We start from the raw sequence: 21,928 nt of genomic DNA, 5'->3' as shown, positions 1-21,928 counted from the left end.
CCAATTTTCAAACAAAAGACTGGAATTACTGGTCCAGTAAATGAACTGTACACATTGAGGTTTTTTCAATTTTTTCCCCTGAATCCATTATGAAATTATTTAAATCAGAAATAAATATTCAAGATCATACTCTGATAAACTGAAGAGAGCTGATAAATTGAAAACTAATAGCTTGTGGGGTAATTGGACAACTGTCAGGTTGCATGAAGTTTACGGATTTTTTTCAGTCGTTTTGCATATATGTATATTCTATAAACCAAAACTGAGGGATTATTGGTTAATTAATGAATTTATAAATACTTCATCATCACTAACGACTAGAGGTCGTTTTTTTGCTATTGTTGCTAATTTTCATGTAAATGGTAATACTCATTATATACCTTATAACATGGTATGCCATGATCCTATGAACAAATTGATGCCTTTTTTGAACCATTTGATTTCTTGATTATCCAGCATGCTTTTCTCCAAGGGAAAATTTGACAGTTTATGAAGGACTATGTAGATTTAGAGGCAGGATATGATTTTGTGTTCATAACAAAAACAAGTCGGATAAATATGGTATAAAATTATTTTACAATATATCATATTGTTTGTGATTCGTCAACTGCAAATGTACTTTAATTTGAAATTTACACGGGGTAAATCTGACAGTAATAACATAAGAATTATTTCATAAGGGTCTCTTTCCAAAGGTTTATTTCTGATTATCTTGACAAGGGACATACAATACTCATGGACTGGCTTTACAGCTCACCAGCTGTTTTTGGTTTTTTATGGCAGCGACAAACTAAAGGTGTTGGTATTTGTATATTTAATTGGAAGAGCTACCAAAAATAAATGTAGTAAAAAACTAAAATGAAACTAGTCTATTTACATGAGAAGAAATTATCTCCTATGTGTTAAATGAAAAGACATCAGTGATATATTAGCCTTATCTTCAGTTCACAAAATGACTGAAAGTGAAGTACATGTGCGCTCTAAAGGGGGCTTGATTTCAAAAACTAAACTGGATTTATTATTATCGATTATAATAAAAATAAAATGGGGACTGATAGAAATTATCAGATTATTTCATCCTATCCATTCAAATATAAGAAATAAAGTGGGGGAAAAAATTATTTTTCTATTTATTTATGATATCAATCGCCATGCCTTATCTTATACGGGAATCACAACCATCACATTTGAGGCATAAATCTTATTTAGAAAAATTTATTATATCGATTGGAATGGCTTTAGGAAAAAAGGCAGGAGTTCTTACGCAGGAAGTCACTCACTCCAAGAGCATTAAAAATAAACAGACTAACAGGTTGTCACTTTCCTGAGAAAATACTCCTGACTGAAATGAAAGTGCAGCCCGCAAGGGTCTGTAAAGTTTACTCTGAAAAAACAAAGGCAGCCAGCCACAGGGAAAGCTGGAAGAAAGGAAACTACTTGGTGTTGTCCTGAGTCTGCAGTAGCTTTGTGTGTACGTGACTGTTTCAAAATTTACCATACTAAAGCTAAGTACAATTAAAACAATATTTGTATATAACATCATAATTTTTTAAATAAGTAAAGTAAGTATTTCGTGTAATACATTAAAATAAACTGCATTTTGTTCTCTTTCTAAACATGTTCATATCATTCACACTTTTTTAACACTTAATAAGTCCCAGGATACAGGGACCATAGCCCATCGGGCTAGACTAGTGTGAACTCGTCATCGCAAATCAGCTGATTTTAAAGTAGAGAGTTCTAAGTTTCAAATCCTAGTGAAGGTACTTTATACGGATATGAATACTAGATCATGGATACCGGTATTCTTTGGGGGTTGGTTTCAATTATCTACGCTTCTCAGGAGTGGTTGATCCAAGACTCTACAAGACTGCACTTCATTCGGATTCATACATATCAATCTCTGAAGTAATACCGTACGGTGATTCCGGAGGGTAAATAGAAAAAAGAAAGAAAAGAAAGGATATAGGGATCATGCATATCACAAATGTCTAGGATCCAAAGCGTTAAAAAATTTTACAAGCAACTTCCTGTCTTGTAAGGTACTTGTATATAAAATCCCCTGAAATTTTAACAACTCCTGTTGTCTTATTATCAAATACTTTTTTTTTAATACATTAACAATTAATATGACTAGGCAAATCTAACAACCGTTTATTTATTAACAGGACATCAAATTGTGCCAGCCCAGTGCATCTCTCAGAGATACACAGCTGTTTAAAATAATTAACTTGCTCTCCCACATATGTACTTGTACTGCAAGCAAACTCTCTTAGTAAATTTATGTTGTATTCTCAAAATTCATCCATCCATAGTTTTTTTAAATTCAGTAGATATGATATTCTTTCTTTTATATAGGCTCTTATGTTTTTCTCTCAAGTTTTAAAATATTCAGTCTTAACCATTTTTAATATTATTTTTAAACATCTATAATAATGCAAATATTCATTTCCTAACTTTCTCACGTTTCCCATCATACCAGTATTGATACATAAACTTTCAACCCTGTATATTAAAAGTTAATTTTCTAAATTATAAACTAAATTATTTAATACTACTAGTGTCTCATTATCTGCCAGTAAATGTTCCATATTACTACAGTTATTAGTTTATTTTGTTGCGTGTTTCAATTCATTTCTTTTTAACCCAGTTTAACTTCAATAAAAGTGGAAGTGTTCATCTCTCTTTGTAACTAGAGATCTCAAAATTATCAATAGAGGCATATGATCTGAATAAATTAACCTTAATTCTAAGTCGTTCTATTAACCGAGCAATTTCTATCTGTAATCAAAATAAGTCAAAAACAAATCTCCCCCTTTCACTAATTATACTCATAACCTAATAATTGGTCATGTATAATACTGCCATGCGTTTTATAACAAAATATAATCTAAAAATTAATAGAGACCCTCTTCTTTCCCATTCTTCCCAAATTGCTTAAAAATATAGTTATTTAAAAACAAAAAAAATTATTGATAAAAAACATTTTGGCTGATGGCATCTGATTAGTTTACAATAATATTGCCCTCCCTCTATTTATATACATGTAAATCTGCCTTCTTTATCTCTTTTGTATTATTCTCCACATGCCTCTATCCTTAGCCCAGTTAAGTCCAATATTCTCTTTGATGAGCCAATCGTGTGTAACAGTCACCAGTTCCTTCGGGTTCAAACACAATATCTCCCTTCCTAATAGCTAACTGGGTATATCACTTTATTCAAAAGAGTAATAGAATTTATCATGGATATAAAAATTCAAACTTGTAATTTGTTTTTAAAAAATCTCCAAGTCTAAAAAAAACTCAACCACCAGGACTTTCTTACAAAATAAAAAAAAGAATCTTCAAAGTCAGTGCATTTAATAAAAAGTAAGGTTTTTGGAGTACATTAAAAAATTATGCGTAATATTGAAAAACCTTTAAGTGTTTTTTATCGGTTAAAAAGAACTGTCTATTGTATTTGGCCAATATTATTTTCATGTAAAAAATAGTTTTTTTTTTTTTAGTAAATGAAGTCTGGTTTTTTATTGTGAAATTAAGGTTTTGAAGCAAAAAAAAATGCCATCGGCTAAAAGTTCTAATTAAACATGGTTTTATTACACTCCCCATTGATCACTGACGTTGAACGATGCTGGTTGGCGTATCACTGTATGCTACTGGCATTTATTAGCATTTAGTGAAATAACTTTCAGTTTCAGTTAAGATTTAAAATCAGAAAGATCTACGAGGGTAAGTCAATTATTATCCGCAATTTAGTTATATTTTTGTTATTTTGGTAGTACTGCCGTGTTGCATAGATGACGCATGCGTGGTTTAATTGTTGTTATGTCTGTGTAGGTTTGATGCTGCTAGGCTAGTTCCATTATCGCTGCCCTGCTGTTAACCATAGCTGCTCCACTTTCTATTTGCACCAAAGAAGAGCAACGTTCAGTGATCTGTTTTTTTGTGGTCGGAAGGTGTATCAGGGGCCGAAATTCATTGAAGACTTTCGGTACAGTACGGGAACAGTGTGTTGCCGCAACGGAATGTCTACGAATGGATTGAAAAATTCAAAAATGGTCGTACAAGTGTTACACACAACGAAGGAGCCGGATGGCCATTTACTGCCACAAATGAGGAAAACATTGAGCGTGCATGTGACATGGTTTTCTTAGACAGACGAGTAACTATTGATGAAGTTGCACATCGCCTGCAAATTAGTCACGGTTCCGCCTACAAAATCATCTACAATAGACTTGGATATCTTAAAGTCTGTGCAAGATGGGTCCCAAAACAACTCGCACAGTTGCATAAACAAACACGCTTGGACATCTGCCAAAAACATTTGGATCGCTATGGAATGAACGGGACATCTTCTGAGACAGAATCATCACTGTTGATGAAACATGGATCCATCATTACGAGCCAGAGAATAAACGACAGAATATGGAATGGGAACATCCAAATTCACCCTGCAAAAAAAGTTCAAGACCCAACCATCTGCAAGAAAACTGATTCTTACGGTTTTTTGGGACTCACAAGGCCCAGTACTGGAACATTATGAGGAAAGGGGCACGACAATAAACAGTGCGCTTTACAGTGAGATGCTTACTGCCAAGCTGAAGCCTGCAATTCAAAGCAAATGCTGAGGACTGCTGTCGAAAGGTATTGTGTTGTTGCATGACAATGCTCGTCCACAATGCTGAAACGCTCCAGAAACACAACTCTGAAGTACTGGCTCATCCTCCATATAGTCCTGATCTTGCTTGTTGAAAAATGAGTACATGAAAGTTTCCTATTTGTATTGCAATAAAATTTATAACTACATTGCAGATAATAATTGACTTACCCTCGTATAAACGTAAAACTGCTGCTTGGATTTTTTTTTTTAATTCCTCCTATACTCCTTTTAATATTTTTTTTGTAGTACTGTTTACTAGTTGATGTTCATAGCAAACTTTCAAACTTAGAATATTTAGCTTTATTTTTTATATATTTAAGAAAAACTTAGCTTTTCCTGTTGGAGAAACTCATGATTTTTTCAGATTTTGACATTAATTTGGAGAAAATTGTTTTTTACTCAAATTATGAAATAAAAAAAGTAAATAGATAAATGCAATTTTTTATTTATATCATTCCATTGTATCATTTTAAAGTTTATATGCTACTGCTGTTTCGATGTAAAACAGTTTATGTAAAACAGTTTGCCCAGATCCTGGGCAAGAAGATAGTAAGTAAGCTTCCTTGATTAGAAGCAGTCCTCTCTCACTCTCTCACCCTCTCTCTCTCCCTCTCTCTCTCTCTCTCTCTCTCTCTCCTCCCTTTTTTTACTCTATTTGTTATTTTGTGGATACATATCATGAAACTTGGGTCAGCCGTCACCCTTGTAACATCATCTGGTATTAACTGACAGGACAGCTCTTTATTAGAGCTCAGTGAAGTAGGCAGATATGCCTGTAGAATTGTTTAAAGACTCTGTGCTTTCATCTGGAGATTGCATAAACTAAGCTTGAGACTACAAGTAAATCAGGTCTGTTATTCCTCTATAATCTAATCTAATCTAAATTTAACAAATCAAGATTATTGATAACAGTCAAGAAATATCCTCCTGGAAAATTTTTATTTATATAAAAAAAATTTGAGTTTCTTATCCTATTTTTACATTAAATGTAAATGAAATGGTTTTCTACCTTTATGAACAGTTCAGAGATAATTCACTTCCACACTTCAAAAAAACTGGAAACTGTAAACTTTTCTAAATGTTTCCTCATCCAACTTATCTTTTTCTAATAAATTTTTCTTTTAATTTTTTTGTATTTATGTTTTACTAAATGAGAGATTAGGTTGAGTTAGTTTACAAAATTATCATTCATGTCGACAATAACACTTGAAATGCTGATTAATTTTAAAATTAATTCTTTATTCAAATATCCTACTAAACTATTGTCATTTGGATTGTTTTTAAGTACATTCTATTAATCTTGGGACAGGGGTACCTGGTGTTGAATTTTTGCTGGTTTTTTGCATTTTTAACACTTAAGAGTACAGACACAAAATCTACCTTCATTTTTTCGTGTTTTTTTAGTACATACTCATATAATTCTAGTACTATAACAATTTATAATTTCATATTTGAAAATATACCAAATGTAAAATTGAATTTTTGACATGTGCAGTGTGGTCTGTCACACATAGTATGCCCATGACTTGACATAGATGTAATGAGTAAGCAAAATTTTGGTTAATTTTGGTTTAATTTACTGCTACTACTGTTGCAATTATAAAAATTTTGGTTATTTTCACACATTGTATATTAAAAAAAAACAACTGTAAATCAGTTGCTGTATTACATTTCAGTGTGTTCATTAGATTTCCTTCATACATCTATTAAGTGTCCTTAAGAGTTTAGAGAGGTCTAAACATGAAATAAAATTAGTCTACATTCATTTGATTAGACCTAGGGAATTATAAAACAGGCAGGAATTATAATACATGTATAATCTAAAGGCGGGATCCTCCCTCTAAGCTGCCTCTACTTGCCTTCTCTACTCCACTTCTAAAACCTGGCATGGGTAACACGTGCTTCTGTTTGCAACTAAGTAATGCATATGTGCTATTAAAAAATTATTTTTGTAAATAACTATGCCACGTCAAAGAAAATCATAACATTATAGCCTATAATAAACAATTCATTTCATATTCTTTGTATTGCGTCAGTATTTGTTTATAGCAAAACCTTATATTATCATACTTGAAAAAAACATATTCTTTCAATGAATGAATAAATAAATTGCTTCGTATATATCTTGGACAAAAATATTTTTCATAAATAATTTTATTTACAATAACAAATTACCAGAACATATTTTGTTTGTATAAATAGTGACGTTATAAATAGATACTGTGTAAGTCACTGCAAATTAATTGATGTGACTTTTAGGATACACTACTATGGCTGCTGGTGTGAGCAGAACTCACTGAGTGATGTAAAGAGGAGTGGAGGGGATGCCATAGCTTATTATGAATCCGCCTTAAGATATTACATCTACTATAATGTAGAGGTATTAAAACACACTAGGCATGAAAGTAGAATATTACACCTCACTATAGAACACCATGATTGTTCGTCGATCCAAAATCTGCAGTTTTTGTGTTAAAAAGACATTGTGGAACATCATTTTTTCTTTAATTAAAAAAAAATTAATGTGCAGCTGATAATTTCCAGTGCAACCTGTTATAGAAAAATGAAGTTAAAATAAACTCTTACTGTCAGTTTTTATTAAATGTTATTGGTATTGATTTATTTAATAGTTATGATTTTTAGAAAAAAGTTTTTTCTTTTGTTTCAGATAAGTATGTTGGTAGAATTATACAACTTTGTATAGAAAAACGTGGTATACAAAAAAATATAATAAACATTGACAAAAATCGTATAATGATACAATTTTTATTACCATTAAATGAAATAATTGTAGATTTTCATGATTCATTAAAATCTGCTACTTCAGGGTTTGCTAGTTTTGATTATGAAGATCATGATTATGTACCTTCTAAATTAGTCAAGGTAAGTTTATTTCTGTTAGTTTCCTTTTTTCTTTTATTTTTATTCATATATTATATTCAAATGTATTTATCATTTGTTACGTTTTTATGTATGTATGTAATTATATAAAAATAAAAGTACTTAACAAAATTATGTAACAGTACTGAAAAATGTTATTGATCTTTTTTTCTTTCCTTTTAAAAATATATGTCAATAAATTGTACATATAATACATTCTTGACAGTTTTTTCTTTTATAAAACTGCATTAAATTTGTAATTATATATTAAAAAACTGATGGTGTAATAACTCCCCAAAAACATATAATTTGGTTAGTGATTTGATATTTGTATTTAATGATTAATATTTTTTGCTAATAACAACTGGTTGTTATCTAAAATATATCTTATCTTACACTAATTCATATACATAAATACAAAATCATTTACATTCACACAATCAAAAATACTAGCAGAAGTAGAAGAAATAATGTTGCATCACCAAAACCATAAATAATTGAAGAATGTTGATATAACCTCTGACAAAGGAAATCACTAGACCAATAAAAGATGTTTTGCAAAAAAAGAAGCCATACATCCCCTCTCTCATTCTGTGTGTGCACACTCATATGAATCATTTATTAAAAATTTCAATAGTTTTTGAAAAATCTATTTTTAAATATTAGATCAAACTATCATATCTTCCTGGTCTTGTAAGATTAAGAATTTTAAATAAAAATTGAACATTTCTTAAATATTTATTAACTTGCTTGTGGTAGAAGTTTGATAAAATACTTATCAATCTTGAAAAAAAAAATTTATCAATAATAACTAACAAAGTATATTGTATTGCAATAAAGCAAATTGACCAACTTGAGAAATGTCTTAATGGTACTATGATTTCGTAGATCTTCATTTTTAATTAATAACTTAATAATTTATTAATGCAGTCATATAATAATTAAAATAATATATAGTTAATGTAAAAAAAAAGCATTTAAACAACTTCCTCTGAAGAGAATATAAGCTACAATTGAAATCAAAATTTTTTTTAAGTGGGAGATCATTTTTTTTATAAATTACTAAGTTACATTTTTACATTTGATTTGTTCAAATAAAGACTGAATTCTTCATGTACAAGGATGTACCAAAAAAAAGTAACCGAATATTTACCGGGCATGCAACCTAGACATAATTGTAAATTCTCTTTATTAAGTGTGTGAAGAATCCTATGGCATTCTGCTAAATGAAATCGTTCTATATTGTTCAGATGATTGCTAAGATGTTCTGTGTCTGTTTTTGTTGATATTTGTAAAACATTTCTGTGGATTTTTGCGATGGGTGATCATAAAGAACAGACAGTCAGCATTAAATTTTGTTTCCTGTCAAAAAATTGCTGCTGAAATAAGTGATGCTTCAAAATACTAGTGAAAGAACCTATTGAGTGGTAATCATTACTTTTCTCCATTTGTTTATTCATCTATTAGTTAAAAGTTTCTTCAGTCAGCTCTGACTTAATCAATACTACTAAGTGTGGGACAGAATTCAGGAAAACAAAACTTTAGTGATAGACTTAAAAAATACTAGTAGGAAACGAAGGGGAGGAATGCTAAGAAAAAATCTCTCAGGATTTTTAATGTTTTTGAAGTATGTTTATCAACAACACATTCACTTGACCTGACATTCATTTTTATGCTAAATGTTAAGCAGATGCAACCTTTACTGTGGACTGTATAAACACAGTTTTTCTTCAAATGTTAAAATTGGTGATATGCCATTTTTCTTAAAATTAGATTTAATTGAAACAAATGACACACTGAATTATGATCCTTAGCGGGATTGGCTTATCAGACATCGGTTTTCTTTTTAATAAAGAACTTTCATTGGATTCAGTTTGGCAATCTGTTGCCTTCATACGGTCACAGAGTTAATTTTTATCCCTGTATTAGAATATTAGGGATGTTGGTGCAGTGTACTTTTGTGTTCTACTCTTGAAGCAGTAGATAATCTTCATAAAATCATTTCAAATTCTATTTAAAATTTAGTTTGTTACCAAGCATGTATTAAGAAAGAGTGATATTGTTTTACTGTTGTTTGCTGCAGTAATGCTATTATTATTACTGAGTGAAATTATTTCCAAAAAAAATTTACCAGAACTTCAAAAATATACCTGATTGCTACTCTTGTTTTGGTGTTTTAGTTTAGGTTATTTACATGTTTATAGTCTGCGTTTGTTTTGTTTGGATTAATTTAGTTTATTATATCTTCTTGATTTTCATCTGGTGTCCAGCTCACCTTTTACCATTTTTGGGTAGGTTGGGTGGAACAGCTCAATCATTGAGGACTTGTTTGAGACCGTTTTAAGTACATTCCTTTAGGTTAGCATTAGTTCACCAAAAGGAGTGTCATTCATGGCATTCTGACTTAGGCAGTCGAGACTGGGAGATGACTGTTGCTGAAGTACTGAAGGTAATCTCCGGTAAAGCCCCGAAGAGCTAGGTATGGAGGGAGTAGAGTATAGCGACCTATATACCATGGAGGGTGCCTTCCCTTTGGGATCAGAATGATGATATTGCTGTTTCTATGAATTTTCTGAATTCTAGATCCACTTATACTTTTTATTATGAAAGAAATCGACCACACCACTTCCCTCATTCTTATATTATTGTATAATTGGAGTTCATCCTCTGGTATTTTCCTGATCTTTGGAATTTACTATTGTAAAACTTATTTTCAAACAGAAACTCCTACAATTAAATTACCATTTTATTTCTGTCCTCAATTTATTTTTCAAAATTTTTAAAAGCGTTATCTGCAACCACATTTACAATTATGTTATATTCTTCTTGTCATCTTTTTTTTTTTGGTTGTAGGAAATAAAGGTCAAATTGACAACATTACTCTGATTTTCAAATGGCATTAAATTAAACACCACATTATATTGTATTACAGAAGCTTCACAAGTGTAGTTTCAGCAAGATTCATCAGGTAGATTGCATCATATCTGGGACAGAAGATTTAAAGTATGTTTTGTTGGTATTGCTTCAAGTGCAATTTTAAGAGCTAGCTGCAGATTACCACAGATCTCCATATTGGATTTATTATTCTTTTTATTTATTAATGGTATTTTTGAAGTTTTTCAAGAATTCTTAAACTTTTTGCAAACTACCAAAAAATATTCGAGGGTTATTTTTTTTTCAAGGTCCGATCGGTCGCGAAATAAAAATCTGTGCAAAAATCAGATGAACCTTTTTGCATATGTGTTGCACAGCATCTCTAGTATGGTCTTCACACGCCGCGTCACTTCATTTAGTTCTGAACACGCAGCTAGCACGTAAACATGTCTACAACAATAGCATCTCCCGCCAGAAGTGTGAAGTGCGTGCAGTAATTCGATTTCTTCAGGCTGAGGGGTGTAATGCGGCTGAAATTCATCGACAAATAAGTAATGTGTACTGAAACTTCAATGAGTGACAGCAAAGTGCAACAATGATGCAGGAACTTTAAAGCAGGACGTACAGATGTTCATGATGCAGGCGGTCAGGGAAGGAAGTGAGTGTCAACCGATGATCTCGTTGAGCAAGTGGATAAGACAATTCGAGAAAATCGTTGGTTCACAATTTTTGTATTGAGTGATTCGTTTCTGGACAATTCAGAATAAGCGGAGAGGAATGTTGTCATCAGGCATTGTCTTCCTCCATGACAATGCTCGGCCACATTTCTGCAGCTGTATAACAAAGAAGATCCTGCAGCGTTTTCGTTGGGAAGTGTTCAATCACCCACCATACAGCCCGGACTTGGCTCCATCCGATTTTCACCTCTTTGTTTACATGAAACGCTGGCTGGGAGGACAACATTTTGGTACAGACATCGAGCTACAGACCGGCGTAGAAACATGGGTGAAAACACAGGCGGCTCCGTTCTATGACGAGGGTATTGGAAAGTTGGAACCACGCTACAACAAATGTCTAAATCAGAGTAAGTACTAGTCAAAAATAAAAAATTTTTTATTTTCACTGTGGTTTTAATTTTGTAATCGATCGGACCTTGAAAAAAAAATAACCCTCTTATATCATCAAATTAAATCTCTGACTGACCATTCTTTTCTACAGAGAAACATTAAACTATTTCTAACTCGGCTCTAAAAAATAGAATATCATTGAAGCAAATTTCATCTAATCTTTTACAAGAAAACAGATACCTCTGTCTGTATACACCATCCATTCACTTATTATTAAAAGAGAAAGTTAAGTCGGGAACCTTGGCGTGATACTGGGTAGCAGATTGTATGAATGGACATGTAAATTATATAGTAAGCAAAGCCAAACATAATGAAATTATGGAAAGGCAAGACTTTCCATAATTTGATTACTTGCCTGTTGCTTTATAAAGTTTGTGTGAGATGTAATTTAAACTATTCTATCATCACCTGCAATAGAACACACACTGAAATAATATTGAATGTCAAAATGGCTTAATTTCTTGCTTAAATGTAAATTTTAGATCTTAAAATCTGTAAGAATGAGGATATCAAAAATAAACTGGACTTAAGTGATTCACATCTCACAAACAAATATAAGTGGGGAAGTGTGGTGGAATTTGGACGGTGGTGATGTGAGAAGGGGATGGATGCTTCAGTCACCTCAGATCTCTGGTCAGTAGAATCGTATCAGAGCGAGGTTTTCTTATCATTGGTTGTGCGTTGTAATATTGTGAAGTTTCTAATGAATGAGGGCATTAAACCTTGTCCAGTTTGAGCATGTGACGTCACATACCCTAGTCTGTGAGGGCTAGCAAATTTAAAGGAGAGCATGAAGCCGTAGAAAATGAATTACAGTAGGCATTCCAGGACAAGTGTGACAGAGAACAACATTCGAACAGTCCATGAAGACGAATAGCACTAAAGTTAATGAAATTATATTGGAAATGGGTATCAGTCACTGAAGTCCCCATTCCATTCCCACAAAACTCCTTGGGTTCTGCAAAGTATGCAAGTGGGTTCCAAAACAAAATCAGAAACTTTTGACACACAATCAGAAACAGTCTTGATACAGAATTATATATATATATATATATATATATATATATATACTAAAGACACAAAAAATTGAATAAGAAATTACTGTCCCAGGCAGCAAAGTACAGCATCCTAGCATTAGATGAATGAGGTTTGCAGTTGACTTGAAATATGGTCAGTTTCATTGGTCAATATAATGGTATTTCTGTATTAATAATTTTAGTTGAAATCTGAAATTATTAACTGATTTTTTCTTTCTTCTCTAATTGCTTGCTTTTGATGTGTAAAGCAATTATTGGCTTATCAATACTAGTTTTTGTTGTATGTTTTTTCCTCATTTTTTTTTTAATGCTTCCCATCTTCTCTCTTTGTTCAGAGGAAAGAAGTTCTCTGTTGGGGCAAAGGAGAAGAATCCTAAAAAAATATATTATTATTTTCATTCTGTTTTTATTTATGTTTTACATAATGATTAAAATAAATTGTTGGGAGTAATAACATTAATAGAAAATTTCATTTCTTCTTGTTCTGCGCATTCCATTTTGCTCTTCATCTGAGTCTTCTTCCACTTATACCATATTCTTGGTGTAATACCCAATTATATCTACAAAATTTTAAGATTTATAAAGAACTGCTGCAGTTTTTGAAAAGCATTTTTGTTTAAATCCATGATAGTGAATTAGAAATAAATAGTGTCTCTCCATCAATGACAATTAATATTTTGTGATGTACAAGATAAGAATATGTGTTTCCATTATTTTGCCTTCAATCATTTGATTGGTTTAATGCAGCTCTCCAAGATTCCCTATCTAGTGCTAGTCATTTCATTTCGGTATACCTCCTACATCCTACATCCCTAACATTTTGTTTTACATATTCCAAACTGTGCCTACCTGCACTATTTCTTCCTTTTATTGTCCCTCCAATATTAAAGTGCTTATTCCAGGATGCCTTAATATGTGGCCTATAAGTCTGTCTCTTCTTTCAACTAAATTTTTCCAAATGATTCTTTCTTCATCTATTTGTCGCAACACCTCTCCATTTGTCACTTTATCCACCCATCTGATTTTTAACATTCTCCTATAGCACTACATTTCACAAAAACATATACTTTCAAAAACCTTTTCCTGATGTTTAAATTAATTTATGATGTAAACAAATTATATTTCTCACAAGGCTTTTTCGCCTGTGCTATTCAGCATTTTATATCACTCCTGCTTCGTCCATCTTTAGTAATTCTACTTCCCAAATGACAAAAATCTTCTACCTCCATAATCTTATTACTTTCGTTTTATTCTTGTTTATTTTCATGCGGTAGTTCTTGTGTAGGACTTCATCCATGCCGTTCATTGTTCCTTCTAAATCCTTTTTACTCTCAGCTAGAATTACTATATCATCAGCAAATCGTAGCATCTTTGTCTTTTCACCTTGTACTGTTACTCTGGATCTAAATTGTTCTTCAAGTTAAGATTTTTTATGCACGACTAGTTAGGCTAATTGTTCTGTATTCTTCACATTTATCTGCTCCTGCTTTCTTTGGTATCATAACTATAACACTTTTTATGAAGTCTGACGGAACTTCCCCTTTTTCATAAATATTACACACCAATTTGTATAACCTATCAATTGTTTCCTCACATGCACTCCATAGTAATTCTACAGGTATTCCGTCTATTCCAGGAGTCTTTCTGGCATTCAAATCTTTTAATGCTCTCTTAAATTCAGATCTCAGTATTGTTTCTCCCCTTTCATCCTCTTTTTTTCCTCTATAACACCATTTTCTAATTGATTTCCTCTATATAATTCTTCAATATATTCCACCCACTATCGACTTTGCCTTTTGTATTATATATCGGTGTACCATCTTTGTTTAACACATTATTAGATTTTAATTTATGTATCCCAAAATTTTCCTGTATGCTCCATTTATTTTACCAATGTTCATTTCTCTTTCCACTTTTGAACACTTTTTTTAATCCACTTCTTTCGCTAGTTTGCACTTCCTGTTTATGGTATTTCTTAATTGTCGATAGTTCCTTTTACTTTCTTCATCCCTAGCATTCTTATTTTTCTACATTCATCTGTAATATATCATCTGAAATCCAAGGTTTTTTACCAGTTCTCTTTGTTCCACCTAAGTTTGCTTCTGCTGATTCAAGAATTTCCTTTTTAACATTCTCCCACTCTTCTACATTTTCTACCTTATTTTTTAATCAGACCTCTTGCGATGGCCTCAAAAATCTTCCTTTCCTCCTCTTCATTAAGCCTCTCTAAATTCTACCGATTCATCTGGGACCTTTTCTTCAGGTTTTTAAACCCCAATCTACATTTCATTAACACTGAATTATGGTCGCTATCAATGTCTACTCCAGAGTAAGTTTTGCAGTCAACAAGTTGATTTCTAAATCTTTGCTTAACCATGATATAATCTATCTGATACCTTGCAGTATCACCTGGCTTTTTCCAAGTGTATATTCTTCTATTATGATTTTTAAACTGGGTGTTTGCAATTACTAAATTATACTTTGTGCAAAACTCTACAAGTCAGTCCCTTCTTTCATAACTTTTGCCCAGCCTGTATTCACCCACTGTATTTCCCCCCTTGCCTTTTCCAATGCTTGCATTCCAATCTCCAACTATTATTAAATTTTCATTTCCTTTTACGTGTTTAATTGCTTCATCAATCTCTTCGTATACACACTCTACCTCATCATCATCATGGGCGCTTGTAGGCATGTAGACGTTAACAATCGTTGTCGGTTTAGGTTTTGATTTTATCCTTATTCCAATGATTCTAACATTATGCATTTAGATATATTGTACTCTCTTCCCTATCTTCTTGTTCATTACAAAACCTACTCCTGCTTGCCCATTATTTGAAGCTGAGGTAATTATTCTAAAATCACCTGACCAAAAGTCGTTTTCCTCTTTCCACCAAACCTTGCTAATTCCTACTACATCTACATTTATCCTATCCATTTCCCTCTTTAAATTTTCTATCCTAACAATCTTTTTTAGACTTCTAACATTCCACACTCCGATTCGTAGAATGTTATTTTTTAAGTTTCTGGTGTCCCTTCCTTAGCAGTCCCCACACGAAGATCTGATCGGCCATAATATCTAGTTTACTTCCATAATATTTTACCAAGGAAGGCGCCTCCATCATTTTTATATGAAAATGCAGAGCTACATTTTCTTGGATAAAAAGCAGCTGTAGTTTTCCATCGCTTTCAGCTACGCAGTACTTAGAGGATTGAGTGATGTTAATATGGCCATTTAAGTCATCCTGATCTACGCCTTTAACAACTACTGAAAGAGCTGTTTCAGGAATCATTCCTTAGTCTGGCTCTCAACAGATATCTCTCCGATAGGCTTGCACCTTCAGTCCAGCTATTCTGTATCACTGAGCACTCAAGCCCCCTCACCAACGACAAGGTCCCATGATTCATAGAGGGATTTATGTCCTAAGTTGCTCTAAATTTAGATGTTTACTAGGCCTCTCCTTCTTTCCCTGTCATCTCTATATCTTTATTTGTTGCCAGTTATTCATTGTAGTTGATTTCAGAATTCATCTAGCTTTTGATTATTTTTGTTGTATGTTAAAAATAGTCTTATCATTTTCAAATTATTATTTTTTTATATATTCTACATATTTAATTTATTTAACAACCAGTTGCTCTTACTATCATGTTTTTAATAACTCAAAGTTTAGTTTTTCATGTAAATTAAAAATAAATATTTTTAAATTTTACTGCGACACCTCAAAATTAAAAATAGCTTTGTAAAAAAATTTGTATTTATATATATATATATAATTCATTCATTAACAATTGTTTTTTAATTTAATTATCCTCTAGATGAATATTTTACTTAATGGAACTCCAGTGGAAGAATTGTCTACTATTATTCATTCATCAAAAGTACAAGCCACTGGTCGTAGATTATGTCAAAAGCTTGTTGAAATAATTCCACGTCAGCAGTATCAGGTATTATTTTTATGATCATCAGGCACCAATTTATTGACAGTGACATTGTTTATTTACTTATCCTTTTTAAATAGTGGGTTGTGATTTGCTGCTGCAGGATTCATATCATTTTCACAGTATGTTGAAGCATATTGTAAGCAAATATAATTATTTTATAGCTGTAGTAGTATGTTACACATTGTTTTCAAATTTTGTTACAAAATGTACTATGGTTTACATAATTTTTTTTTTTAAATTATACAGCAGACTGAAGAAAATTCAGTGTTTTTTTTTTTTTTTTTTTTGCTCAGAATTGTGCACAATTAAGTATTAGTTACAATTGTAATTGTTGATGTGAATTTATTTAATTTATTGACCCTTGTTTAATGTGTGTTATTGATATTGTCATAAAACATTTTGAGATAGAAAAATTATTTTTTTACTCATGGTAAATGAATAAAAAGAAACCTGTAATATCACTACCCTGAGTAAATGTTACTTTACTATGAGATCAAAGGATCGTACAGAAATTAATACATTAATATGTAGTAGAAAGTAAATCTGTTAAACATATAAAAATAACTGAAATGGAATGAAATAAAAGAGGTAGAACAGAAAACCAAAAATCTAATTGATATGTAAAATTTGATTTATGTGGGACGTACAAAATAAAGTATAATAATTGCAATGACATTTATATTTGAAGGGCTGTAACATAATTTAAAAAAGGATGTAATCATATTACAAACATAGAAGTGTCCACTTCTCCAGTGAAACAGAAGAAATTATTAAAAAAGGCATAAATGTAAATAGTTTAGAAATATTAAATACTTATGAAAAGAAGTATGTAGTAAATGGATAATTAAGCACCAGATATTTGAATAAGGAATCATTCAAGTTGACAGAATTGATATATCAGATAATAAGAAAGTAATTAAAAATAATTCATTTTTAGGCCTTTAGGGATAACAAGGAACATTATTATGTAACCGTGTGAAACATTCTGCTAATTTAATTTATATGTAATTATTTTAATTATTTGGCTGATGATGCAATTGAGAATTGAAAGCATGATAAGTATTTTCACTCACTATCCTAACTGGATTTTAGTGGTTAAAGAAATATAAATAAATATTATCTGTGTTTATTTATTTTTCCAGATTGCTATTCAAGCAGCAGTGGGGAATAAAGTTTATGCCAGGGAGACTTTAAAAGCTTATCGCAAAGATGTTACTGCTAAACTTGTAAGAAATGATTTGTATTGATATGTTGTTTTGGTGATGCAAAATGGTATTATTTGTTTTATAGTTTTAGAAGCAAAGTATTTAAAAGAAACAGAATTGAATATAATGATTAACCCTAAAGAAAAATATTTTATAATTGTATCATTATATTTTTGTAATTTAAAAAAAAATTGACTAGATGAATTGACATGTTTCATATCGAGGACGTATATGTAGTTCTGCAGGTTCCTCAATTCACGGAATAGTAATATCACATCTGTCCAAAAAAAAACCTTTTCTATTGCCTTGTTTTTAGACTAGAACTTTGCTCTCTACCTGTTATAAACTGTTCTGCATTTAATGTAAAATAATTAAAAAGTGAAAATCTACCTTTACCAGCAAATAAAAATTACACTGTCTTATAAAAGTCAAAAATTAAAATGAACTGCAGTCATGACTGTTTGCTTTTCAACAGTATACTCAAAGTTTTAGTATTTTACACTCTAGAGAGTGTAATTTTTATTTGCTGGTAAGGTGGACGTTTTTATTATTTTATTAAGTATATCAGCGAAAACCATGTTTAAGAAATTTATATTTAATGTAAAGAATATACATTTTTGTGAAGTAGGTCAGGTGCTTGATTTAATATATCATTATTTTATAAACCATCCTTTTATAAATGAAAAAATTAAATTTTACACTTTAATAGAGGTTTATTTTGAAAAACATAATAGAACTGATAGAAATTTTCTATCATTACATATCTTTTTTATACAGTGATTTTTAAAAATAAATTTTATTACTGTCAATTGCTGTGGTTATTTGTTACAAACAAATAAACACTCAAACTGCACCTGATATTACTAAAATTTAATAATCTAAAGGTGATTTACTGAATTTACTTATATGGCTGTTGGCATTGAAAATGTTCCAGGTTATAGTTCACAATCTTAAAAGGTTTCTAATGCATTTGGTATACATTTGATAATGATTTTGGAGTCTATGTTTCTTTAAACATAGACTCCAAAATTCTAATACATTAAGATTTATTTTGTGGCTGCCAGTCCATCTAAGATGTGCTCTCTGAGAGTTTAAATATTTATAAATATAAAATGCATTAGAAATCAAAAAATTAATATCATAATTAGTAAATGTAAGAAATACCCATTTCTTAATTCTGTGTATTACTTTATTTTTTTTTTTACAATTAAAAATGTCCTTTTTTCATTTTTATTCATAGTATGGAGGAGATGTAACTAGGAAGATGAAATTACTGAAAAAACAAGCTGAAGGAAAACGCAGAATGAAATTAGTTGCAAATATCCAAATACCTAGGGAAACTTTTATTGAGGTCTTAAAAAGATAAAATGATAGTAAAATGTATATTTTTTGTTATTTAAATAATTTAATAAACTTTTTTTTTATGTTTTTATCTTTATGCTTCCATTCTGATAATACTCATAAACACAATATTTGTTTAAGATGAAACCGATCTGTTTTTTAATGCTGAAAACAAATATGAAGTCAGAATTTTTTCATCACTGTTTTTAAAAGATGTTAGAATTAAAATTTTGAAAATCGATGTAATAATGCATGCATGATAAAAAAAATATATTCGTTTTATTTTATATTTATGTGCTCTGTATGTATTTTTTACTTAATTAATCAATTACCAACCATAAAACAATAATATAAGTCATAACACATACATCACGTATCATGTCATCATTTGAAGCATACATGAACAAGATTCATATGACTATTATTCAAAACAACACAAGATTGTTGGCTCTGATAGCCTACTGCTTTTAATAGTATAATCTCTTCAGTCAGGGTGATAACTGTATTAAGTGAATGAACAGTAAAGTTTCATAATGGATCATAAATGTGTGAATGATTCACAGTTTTTGTTAAATAAATTGTACTTTGATTGTAAAATCAGTGATCAGGATAAGACATGGGCTCTGTATATATAGTAACTTGTCTTTCTTTTTCCTGTTTAGGTAACTACGTTTCAGATACTACTTCAGAGGATGATATGTACGAGTGTAGTCTTGTACAATTTAAGTTCAACCATTCCTGTGATGTGTGGTTAATTGAAACCCAACCACCAAAGAACACTGCTATCCACGATCTAGTATTCAAATCCGTGTAAAAATAACTGACTTTACTAGGACTTGAACACTGGAACTCTCGACTTCCAAATCGGCTGATTTTGGAAGACATGTTCACCACTAGACCAACCCGGTGGGTTGTATATGTAGTAACTGTGCAGTCAATTTATAAGGATGGCTAATAAAAGGCACACAAAAGACGTTATCATTTGGTGACCCTTTGGTGGTTAGTTAGACCTTGTCATTTAGTGTTTTGGAATGAACCAAAACAATCATTTAAGTGCATTCTTCTTAGCAAAGGTTGGCTGTCCTTATAATTTTACATTAAACAGAGCCATGCCGTATGAACTCAAAGGGATATCCTTCAGGATCTTTAATGGAGTGGTTTCCTGTTGCCTTCTGCATCCTAATACTGTTGACCAATTTTGGCTCTTCTATCTTAACAGGACAAGTGCCCTAACTTCTACTCTCAAAAATTGAAGATTCTTCAGGAATCAACATTTTCAGAGATTCCTGAAAAGTTGTATCATAAAAACAGTGATGAAGAAGCAGACATTATAGAAAAAGACAGTCACGAGTCAGACTGACTTGCAAACCAGTAAGCCAGATTTTATATCACAGAGGTTAATGACTAAGAGATTAAAACTTACCAAAAACTCAATCTGAACTTCAGGTTCAAGATTGCAAGGTTGGAATTTACTTTAAAAAGATACAAAAATCTCAGACTATTGAAGCTGACAAAAGATTTTTTTACAGTACTTTGGTGATAGAAATTACTTAGATTACTGTAGAATATTGATGAGCTTATGTTACAATTAGGGGAAGTTCATGAACCTGATGAGTGGCCCCTTTTCATTGATCCAAGTAAGTATAGCTTAAAAGCAGTTCTTCACAAAAGTAATAAATATCCTTCTCTACCAATTTGGTATGAGATTAACATGAAAGAAAAGTACGATTTTATGAAAACTTTTATTGTAAAAGTAAATTACAAAAAGCATAGTTGGAATGCGATGTGGAAATTTAAAAGTAATAGCTTTTTTATTAAGCATACTATTTTATTTGTGAATGGGACAACCTAACTGGGATCAGCATTATATAGTAAAACAAAAGAAATGTGAGAACTTAACTCCTGGTGAAAAAAACTTGGAATCATTAAGAAAATTTTGTAAAAGCTATAAAGAAGGACAGTAAAGGATTCTTGTACACAAAGTGAAAATTCTCAAAAGCAAGTGAAGCAAAAATTAAAAACTATCGATCAATGTAGAAGTTATTACTTGGACAGCATTGGGTATACATAAAACACAAAATTACCAGGATATTGTAGTTAACATATAAATTTTACATAGTAATGGGATGTAATATATCACATCTGTATTTCCTCCAGCCAAACCTTGGGGCATTAAATGATGAACAATCTGAATGTTTCTAAAAAGACAAATATTGTGTTAACATGCTAGCTGATTAATGTTGAACTTAATTTGAGGTGCATTTGATGCTTCCTACAAAAGAAAAGCACATACTAAGAAGTTTTAATGTAAATATGATATCCCATAACATTAATTAATTAATCTTTTATAGACCCTTAATGTGTCATTTTATTAAAATGAAGCCAACAGAAAGATTCTATCACCCTCAGATTTGTATAGATTCTGTAATTATGCAAAAAAATTCTAGAGAAAGGAAAAAACATTTAAAAAATGTTTATTTTGTATGCACAACTGCCCAAAAAGGAGAATAATGTATTTAGGATGTACGTATGTATATTCCACCGTAGCAGCTCAATGGCCGAACCAATTTAGATGTATTGACCCCACGTTGGAATCTTTACATTACCAGGAGTGTCATAGGCTATAAATAAATATATATATATGAAAGTTGTCTAAAGTTTTGAGCCTAACATAGAAAGACGTATTTTTCAAGTTGATACACTTTTTCCAGCAATACTCTAACCTCTTTAACCCTTTCAAATAGTAGCTGGTGTCTTTCTTCACAAAATAGGTTTTATGTATGTGATAACCTCCTTGTCCAATGAAAATTTCTTCCTCGAGGCAAAACTTGGAGGTTAGAAAAGAAAAAGCCGCTTGGGGCCAGAT

General features: G+C 31.2%; 1 protein-coding gene across 3 annotated transcripts in view; it reads left to right on the top strand.

Moving 5' to 3' along the window:
* waw (Translation factor waclaw) overlaps positions 1-19,151 on the top strand; it is a 67,663-nt gene extending 48,512 nt beyond the window's left edge. For 2 of the 3 annotated variants that reach the window (XM_075378716.1, XM_075378719.1), the window contains exons 9-12: positions 7,328-7,542; positions 16,391-16,519; positions 17,659-17,742; positions 18,962-19,151. In XM_075378716.1, the coding sequence (XP_075234831.1) occupies positions 7,328-7,542; positions 16,391-16,519; positions 17,659-17,742; positions 18,962-19,087 (554 nt within the window). In that variant the 3' untranslated portion in view covers positions 19,088-19,151. The remainder of the gene's footprint in view (positions 1-7,327; positions 7,543-16,390; positions 16,520-17,658; positions 17,743-18,961) is intronic. The other variant, XM_075378718.1, reaches the window with a different exon arrangement.
* The last annotated feature ends 2,777 nt before the right edge of the window (positions 19,152-21,928 follow it).

The sequence above is a fragment of the Lycorma delicatula genome, chromosome 11 (genome assembly GCF_047948215.1).
Source record: "Lycorma delicatula isolate Av1 chromosome 11, ASM4794821v1, whole genome shotgun sequence".
Classification (NCBI taxonomy): Eukaryota; Metazoa; Arthropoda; class Insecta; order Hemiptera; family Fulgoridae; genus Lycorma; species Lycorma delicatula.
This window is presented reverse-complemented; position numbering and strand designations above follow the sequence as displayed.